At 40.1% G+C, this 9,243-nt stretch overlaps 1 protein-coding gene across 1 annotated transcript; it reads right to left on the bottom strand.

The window, feature by feature from the left end:
* Window positions 1–2,957: 2,957 nt before the first annotated feature.
* LOC118848740 (isocitrate dehydrogenase [NAD] subunit alpha, mitochondrial-like) lies at window positions 2,958–4,058 on the bottom strand. The gene has a single exon (XM_036757755.1). It carries the CDS (start codon window positions 4,056–4,058, stop codon window positions 2,958–2,960), a length of 1,101 nt encoding a protein of 366 aa, XP_036613650.1.
* Between the last annotated feature and the right edge of the window lie 5,185 nt (window positions 4,059–9,243).

A 9,243-nucleotide genomic window follows, 5' to 3' on the forward strand; every position in this document is an offset into this window, starting at 1 on the left:
CACATGCGGATCGACTAGCAAAGATTGCTACTGAATGTATTGTCCCTACTCCGACTCCAACTGATGACCCAGCCTTAGCAAGATGGGTCCACCAGACTGCTGGCCATTTAGGGGTCCAGGCCACCCATCGATGGGCACAGGATCGAGGTATCAGTATTTCTCATGCGTTGTTAAAACAAATAACAGAGGAGTGTTGTATATGCCAATTAGAAAAAGAACGAACTCTTCCTAGGATAGTTACTGGAGAAATAGCAAGGGGAAAAGTTCCAGCCCAAATTTGGCAGATAGATTATATTGGCCCACTACCCCAGGATAAAGGATGTAAATATGTATGTACGTGTGTTGACACCTATTCAGGTGTACTAGTGGCTTGTCCTTATAAAGACGCAACTCAGAAACACACCTGTAAAACTCTAGATATTGTAAGTTTATATTATGGAACCCCAATGCAGATTCAAAGTGACAATGGGTCACATTTCAAGGGCAAAGAAGTGAAAAGATATTGTGTGTTGAATAATATAGAATGGATATATCATATTCCATATTACCCACAAGCATCTGGGCTAATTGAAAGAATGAATGGATTGTTGAAAGAACAGCTGAGAAAATTAAGCTCAAATAATTCATATCGACATTGGAAGGATAATTTGTCTATTGCCTTACGTAATTTGAATAATAGGCCCTTAGGGGGGAGTACACCTCTAGCCAGAATGATGACCCCAAATCTGCAGATCAGAGAACAGCAAACATGTGAGATCCAAAACATTGAATTTTGGACTGTGAGGGAAGATGTCCCACTACCAAGTCCAGGAACACCTGGTTCAGCAGGATATGATTTACATTGTATAGAGAATTTTAGGTTAAATAGGAAAGAGATAAGAAAAACCCTACTGGAGTATGTATGAGAATCCCCAAGAATCATCTTGGACGGATATTACCTAAACCAGGATTAGCGGCTCAAGGAATACATGTATTGGCTGGAGTGATAGATTCTAATTATCAAAAAGAAATTGTTGTGACACTCCAGAATATGGGTAAAAAACCTGTACAATTTTGTAGAAATGATAGGATGGTTCAAGTCATTATTATCCCCTGTGAAAAAATACCCTTTGTGAAAACTGACCCTCCTCCCAAAATAACTACTAGAGGGGCAAAAGGGTCTTGCTCCATTGATAGAATAAAGTCAGGAGCTAAGGTATGGGTAAAACGGAAGCCAGATGATATTCCAAAGGCTGCAGAAGTTATAGCCCATGGGAAGGACAACACTGTAACAGTTGTCTATTCAGGGGAAAATAATTACCAAATCGTACCCCTGAACCATATATTTTACCGTGAATAGGTTATAATAATAGATTCACAGACTCCACACGTATGGCTGATGCTGGTAAATGCCATAAGCCACTCAGAGGAAAGGTAACTTTGTGTGATTAACGGATGAAAACTTGTACATTTGGGGAAAGGCTGGGAGGACAATCTTAGTCTCTATCTAGAGTGGGATCCTCTTGGCTTCCTCATTATGTTCCTTTTGAAAAGAAACATTTCCCACCTGAGTTTGGCTCTGATGTTGGATCTTTGCATAACTGAAATCTCAACCAAACTTGAGATGATTTTATTTGAAGAATTATAGTCCATACTTGTCTATTCTTTTTGTCCTTTGTTTTGGCTAACCTTGTTGCTAGTTTTGTTTCCTTCAGGCTTAAGCACCCTGCACTTTCCGGTGACTGCCTAAGCATGTAGCATTCTTGGAATTCCTGCCAGCTCGTTAAAGAAATGACCTCTGGAATGGGACTTTTTGGGGGCAGGGCCATCTCTACATCCAATTTCAGCATGAAGAAGCTATGGAAAATGAGACCTTCACCCCTCACCCCAAGATTTTGAGCCCCAATCGTTCAAGGGGGGTGGAAATGATGATAGTGTTCTGTTTACTTATTTTGTGTTATTCTTGCTGTGTTGTTTTATTGTTATGATATTATTGATCCTATGTAATGGATACAAGGATTTAGGGGTGGACATTTGAATTATTAATAATTATTTTGGGGATGATTGATTGAAGAGATTATCTTGCTGGGACCTAGGGGTGGATCACATTTGAATCGTAAACCAATATTTAGGAATGTCACCAAATGATATGTTTTGCTTTATAATGAATGATATGTTTTAGTTTCCTTTGTAATTGGATCACAATGTATGTTCTAGGATACATGGCTGATTAGATTATGTATCCTATAACAAGGGGTGGAGTGTAGCCAGAATGGCCTTTGTTTTCTTTGAATGACTCAGCTTACCTCATTGAGCCTCTGGACACTGTGGCTTGCTCTTCCGGGGCAGGAAGCCCAAAGAGCATTCCAGGAAGCAGACAACTTCCTGTGTGATGAGTCATGGGGCTGGCTGAGGGGAGGTGTTAACGGCTACGCTAGGGGGAGGGGCCAAGTCAAGAACCAATCGGCCCTGGTCGTTCAGGCGGTGCTTGATGATGTCAAAAACTCTATAAGAGGGGAGAGGACAGCTTGAAGATCCTCTTTTCCTTTTCCGGTTGGAGCCAGAGACAGTTACAGCGACAGTTACAGTTACAGCCACAGCTGAAGCAGGAGCTGCCAGTAGCAGAGCTGACCTACGGGAGAAAGCTGAACAAAGACTTCAGGCCAGTGGGTAATCTTATTACCATAGAGGGGGAAACATGATTTTGCTTTACGCAATCATGCTTCTCTGTAGCCTCCTGGTTACTCTTTCAAGGCGTACTTATTGGGCCTGGAAGCTTTTGATCAATATATCAAAATGGGGTTGCTGGTTCATGGGTTGGTTACTGTGGAGCCTAAATAAATGTTTTGATTCTTCTGCCTTCTACTTTGAGAGTTTCTTATATCCGGCGGTTCCGAACGTTTCAGACATGTTTATGATCCTCTTTGAGATTATAAACTCTGCCCTCCTCATACAGTGCCTAACAGGAGAAGCCTTCTTTAATCTAGGTCTTTTACTTGGCAGCAGATCTCATCCGTGAAGTCTGAGCACTTGGCATTTCCTCCCAAATCTTTTGTCAAACTCTTTCCATCTTTAATTGTCGCAAAGCAGGCCGTTGCGATCTTCGCTGCGTAGTCATGCATCCGCATGTGCCGAAGCATCATCACAGCACCCATAAGCAGGGCAGTGGGATTGGCCATGTCCTTCCCAGCAATGTCTGGGGCTGTTCCGTGAACGGATTCAAAGATTGCAATCCCATTAGCGCCAACGTTTCCACTCAGTGTGACACCAAGACCCCCTATCAGGCCAGCACATAAATCACTAAGGATGTCCCCATACAAGTTTGGCATCACAAGAACATCAAACTGGGATAGATCTTGTACCACATTCAAACATACCGTATCAAGGTACATCTCATTAAATTTAGTATCTTTACAATTTTCTGCAACTTCCCTGCACTTTTGGAGAAAAAGCCCATCTGACATTCGCATGATACTTGCTTTGTGCGCAGCAGTCATGTTGCTATGGTGATTGTTCCTGGCGTACTTGAAGGCAAATTCGGCAATACAGTTGCTTGCTTCTTCGGTGATGAGCTTGATACTCTGTACGACACCATCGACGATCACATGCTCAATGCCGCTGTATTCACCTTCGGTGTTCTCCCGGATCGTGACAATATTTACATCCGTGTAAGGGCTTTTGTAGCCTTCAATGGAGACACATGGACGCACGTTTGCATAAAGGTCAAAAGTTTTACGAAGCAGTAGATTCACAGAAGGATGTCCAGCTGCTATTGGTGTCTTTAAGGGGCCTTTCAGTCCCGTCTTGTTTTTGTCCATGGATTCTTTGGCTTCAGGAGGAATCATCCACTTTCCTCCAGGTCCTTTAATTGCAGACATGTTCCTCTCTTCCCACTGAACGGGTGCTTTGGCCGCATCAAAAATCTTCATAACGGAAGCTGAGATTTCTGGTCCAGTACCATCTCCTGGGATTAAGGTCATTGTCTGCACACCACCAGCAAAACCTCGGGTCACCTGTTTTGGGTTGCTGAAGGCCCCCAGCAGCCGAGATACCTTGGGGATGCACGCGGGACCGGCCATCGGGTCCGTTCCTCAGGCCGGGGCGGCGGTGGCTATGCGCAGACTCCTTCCGCCCGGGACCCCAGGCCCGGCATGGCTCGCAGGCCCCGCCCCCCGTTCCAGCTGCCGGAAGCCCCGCCCCCGAGGAGGGAAGCCGGAGCCCGAGGTTTTTTCCTGTGTATACATACTTTGTACATTTTTGAGTAGATGATTGAGGACATGGGTTTTAGTGCTGGTACGTTTTTTTTAAAACTCTCTCCTCTTAACTTCTGTGCATCTCTGTTGTTTATTCTTCCTAAATTGTAGTTGCTCACTTCAAATAGAATCTAGCTTAGGGGATATAGGTAGGCAGTCCTCTCCCTCTCCCTTCCTTTTAACTATAAAACATTTTGATTAGATTTAGAGGATACCAGGAAAACACATTCCTATCATCCTTTGCTAAATGCATTACATCTCTGAGTAGGATTCAATTTTAAGCTGTGATCTAATAATCTACATTCTAGTCTTACTTATTCACGTTCCAAATCAGACTTTCTCAGGTGAAGCCTCTGCCTTTCATTATCAGTAGTGATGAAGACAACACTTGTACCCCCAATGTTTTCAGTTTCTTCATGACGAATATTATTATTTAGCAATGTTTTCTAAAGTTCTTTCAGCAGTATCATTTATGTATTTATAACAGGTAAGGTACAATTATTCCTACCTAATTGATTATCCTACTCTCTACAGAAACTTCCAAACCTCTGCTCTCTCCTGAAATCTCCCAAAGTCTTAGAAAAGATTTTGTCTCATATTTAACTGAGAAAATATAAGCCATTCACCATGAGCTCCCTCTTTTTCCCTGCACATCATTTGACAATCCCTTGACATCACCTGCATTCTCTTCTTTTACTCCTATCTCTGATGAAGAGATTTTTGTTTTATTTTGTTTTTCCTGAGGCCAAACCCTCTACACCCTTGGTTTCCCTTGTCCCATATTCTTCAGCAGATTGTCCCTGCTGTCTTCCCACTACTCCCTCTAAACCTGATCCCTGCTTGATAATGTGCTACTTATGAATATCCCCAAGTCACCCTTACCTTTTAAAAACAAAACAAAACAAAATAAAATTCACTAGACCTTTAAAAACACCGTGAACTATGATTCTGTATCTCTCCTTCCTTTCTCAGTCAAACTCATAGGTTGATAGGCTCAGAAATATAGACCTTGAAGGGACCTTAGAGTTTATTGAGCCCAACTTAATTTACAGAGAAGTAAACAGAGAGGTTGCTTGATAGAGGTCACACAGCTAATAAGTATCTCAGGTAAGTTTTGTATACAAGACTTCCTAATTCTGGGTCCAGTGTTCCATGTACTATAGCACACTACTTCTCTACTTGCTGTCTTCACTTCTGTAACAACAATGCTGCTTGCAGCTGCTGTGTAGGTGTAAGGCCAATAATACCAGCACACACGAGGGCTGCCAGCACAGGTTCTTTTCTAAGAAAAGCAACTTTAAGGAGTTTACAATCACACTATAATTAAATATACATATAACATTCACTTAGTTCAGGGGAAAAGCCAGCAACCCTGAACTTCTGAGAAAAGACAAACAGAATACAAGCAGAAATTATATAAGCTGAGCAAATAATACAAATCAGCAGACAGAGCTTCTAACCATCTGTCCATAGCAATACCTACATAGTTACCAGAGAGAGAAGCACCAACATCTTGGTTTTCAAAGATAGGGATCTCCTTAATGACTATTCAGAGTCTTGTCTGGCCAAATCACATGAACACTCTTCCAACGAGTGAGCCCCCCAAAGCAAAATGCTAACGTCAGAGGACATATCCACTTCTTCAAGGTCAGCCCACAGAGGTTGTCACAACCATGTGACTCAAAATCATGTGACTTAGGCTTTCTCGTGACTTAAGCATGTCATCAAAGACTTGATTCAATCAAAGGCAAGGCTCAATCAAAGGCACTTGATTGAGAAGCACTCCAAAAAAAAAAAAAAGCAGCAAAAGTCCCAATTTGCTTGCCATTACAACTTCTCTTCCCACTCTCTCTTCTAAACTCTCTTTGATATGGCTTTTGAAATAATCATTCAAATAAAAATGATCTTTCCAAAGACACCAATAATCTCTTAATTGCTAAATGTGATGGCCTCTTTTGAATCATCATCTTTCATGAGCCCTTTATGTTATTTAATACTGTCGGCTTTTCTCCCTAGATACTCTTTCCTTTCTGGATTTTGTTTTTTGGACACTGGTCTCTTTTGGGGCTCTTACATATCTGGTCCTTTCTTCTCAGTCTCTTTTGTTGATCCAACATTCTCAACCACACTAATTGTTGTTGTACCCAAGATTCTATCTTGAGTGCTGTTCTCTACACTCTCTCAGTAACCTCACCGGCTCATGTATATTTAATTATTATCACTATCATGATGATTCCTAGATCTCTTTTTCCAGTCCTAGCCTCCCTGCTGAGTCTCAGTTCTATATCTTGAATTGCCTACTACCATTCAATTTTAAAATTAATATTTCAAAAGCTGAATTAATTATCTCTTTTCATAAATCCACCATTCTTCTGAATGTCCACTTCTGTTACATTCATGGTCATCCTTCCAGTCAAGCAGCTTCCAACATCAGTGTCATCCTTTATGCTTTGCTCTCACTCATTCCACATGTTCAATAAAATATCAAATCTTGTTTCTACTTCCACGCAACTCCTAAACTTATTTTCCTAAAGAACAAATCTGACTATGGCACTCTTCTACTCAATACATTACCTTCATGATCAAATATAAACTCTTCTGTTTGTAATTTACCAATTTAATAAATTAGCTTATATTATATATTATTTATTTATTTAAATAGTTTAGCGCCAAACTAAATTCCTAGCCTTAATGCACACTGCCCCTCTCCATACACAACCTGTTCCATCCAAACTATCCTTCTTGAAAATCCTCATATATAGGTCTCTCTCTCCTACTTCCATGTCTTCACATTGGTTATTTGCCATTCTGGAAATATACTTTCTCCTTGCCTCAGAATCCTTGCTTTCCATCAAGGTTTAGCTCAAGAGCTCTCTTCTACATGAGGCATTTCCCAGTCCTCCTACCTACTAGTTCCTTCCCTAGCTTTTAGTGCCCAGGAGAGGGAACCCTAGGTTAAAGTCTATACTCTCTGTGATAACTGACTAGAAGCTCTGTTAGTGTGGTTACCATAATCACAGTTGCTCCGTGACCAAATTTGAAAGGAAACCAAGTCTCCCAAAGAACAGGGGTGAGAATATTGCTGGAGTGGAAAAAAAAAAGCATGCCCTAAGTGCCTGAAGAAGATCCACTCACACCAAAGTGTGAAGAAGTTAAGTAACTGGGAGCTCTGTCTATCTTCTCACCAGCATCAGTCAATGTTACACTAAGTTTATGTTAAATTAACGAGCTAACCTGTACTGTGGATTTTTTTTTACCTCAATGAGTCTCTAGTTCTAAGATAATATCTAAAATCCCATGTTAGCACAAATTCAAGGACTGCTTAGGAGTCTGAAGCTACAAAAGTCCTATCAAACATTGCTTCAAAACCTTAATTTGAAAGTTGGTCAAAGTGAACCACTGGGAGATAAAATGGCTTGCCTTTGCTCTTCCAACAAGTTGGAATGACAGAATTGGGATGACAGTACAAATCTTTCTACATGTAATTTAGTATTCTTACCACTACACTATCAACAGCCCCTTCAGGGGTAGGGATGGACTGGAAAATCTGTATATTTTATTGGAGCAGATGGAAATTCTTTTGGGACATCCCAGCAGCCATGCTGGCTAATTTGGCTAAGAGTGGAAAAAGTGATAACTCACCTTCACGTAATGTTTTTAAGATTCTTAAAGAGGCTCTCTCTCCTTACAACAGCCATGTGTAGATTTTTGTGTTATGTGTTAAGTGCATTTATTATGATTCTTATTTTACAAATTAAAGTCAGAGAGGAACTTGACTCATCACATAGTGTATCCAAGCCAGAATATGAAGACTGATACTCCTCACTTCAGGTCCAGGGCTCTTCCCACTTACTGTACCTTTCCCAGGATGGCAGGTGCAAGCTTCCAACACACTCCAATTTCATAGGTCTTTTTTCCACAAAATGACTTTTTTAAATGTACTTCTTAAAATCTGATTACATCAGAGGGAATTGTTATTAAATGTCTTCCCTGTACAGAAGAGAAATTAGTGATTTCTGGCTGGATATTTAGGATTTCCTCTCTCTGAATCTCCCTTCTGTCCATTTTACCTTTAAAAGAATACACTTCACATAAACTTGCTGTCTACCATATATATCTTATAGTATAAGAGAGATTGTCAGTGTTTTGAAAACTTTGAAAATTCGTAGGCCTATGAAATTCATGTCAGATTAAAACTATAGAAGTTTAGTTAAGAAAGAATATTCCCTTTTCTAAATTCATAGCTGGATAAGGGGTAATTCCAGATGAGTACTAGGTTGCTTTTAACTCACAGAAAAAAACACAAACTAAACAAAGACAACATTACTAATCATTGTCCGTATGCAAGCAGAACTTAAAGTCAATAGGTAACATTGTCTTACTACATTATCATATAATGCTGTTTTATTTTTAATACATAATCATACTAGAAAGAATAAATAGAAATATAACTCCATCAGTCTATTAGCAGATCTCTGTGATAAATAGTAGGGTCCATAATTTAAGAGGTCTATATTTAGTTTGGAGAGTATACTATTAAAAGTTAATTCAAGGAATGGAAAATAGTCAAAAGGAACTAAGTTTGTTGCCTTGAGAAGTAAGGCTTCCCTCTCCAAGATCTGGTTCTGCAGCTGGCAACATAGCTAAATGTACTAAGAAGGTCTGAATTGTTGATAAATATGGAACATGTTATGGTGCATCCCTCAGAAAAAATGGCAAAGAAAATTGAAATTAGCCAGCATGCAAAATATTTCTGCTCCTTTAGTAGCAAGACCAAAATAAAAAGATAAGCCATGGATATCTGGCATTGTGGATCTTGTATAAAAATAGTAACTGGTGGTGCATGTACCTATAGTACATTTTCTGCAAGCACAGTTGAATCTGTCATGAGAACATTGAATGAATTGAAAGACCAGTAAAAACCTTTCATTATCAAATAGCATTAGCCCATGGTCCAACAATAAATGGGTTAATTTCTGGAATAAAAATCACTTTGGTTCTTAAAAAAAAG

This window comes from Trichosurus vulpecula, chromosome 4 (assembly GCF_011100635.1).
Source record: "Trichosurus vulpecula isolate mTriVul1 chromosome 4, mTriVul1.pri, whole genome shotgun sequence".
Taxonomy (NCBI): Eukaryota; Metazoa; Chordata; class Mammalia; order Diprotodontia; family Phalangeridae; genus Trichosurus; species Trichosurus vulpecula.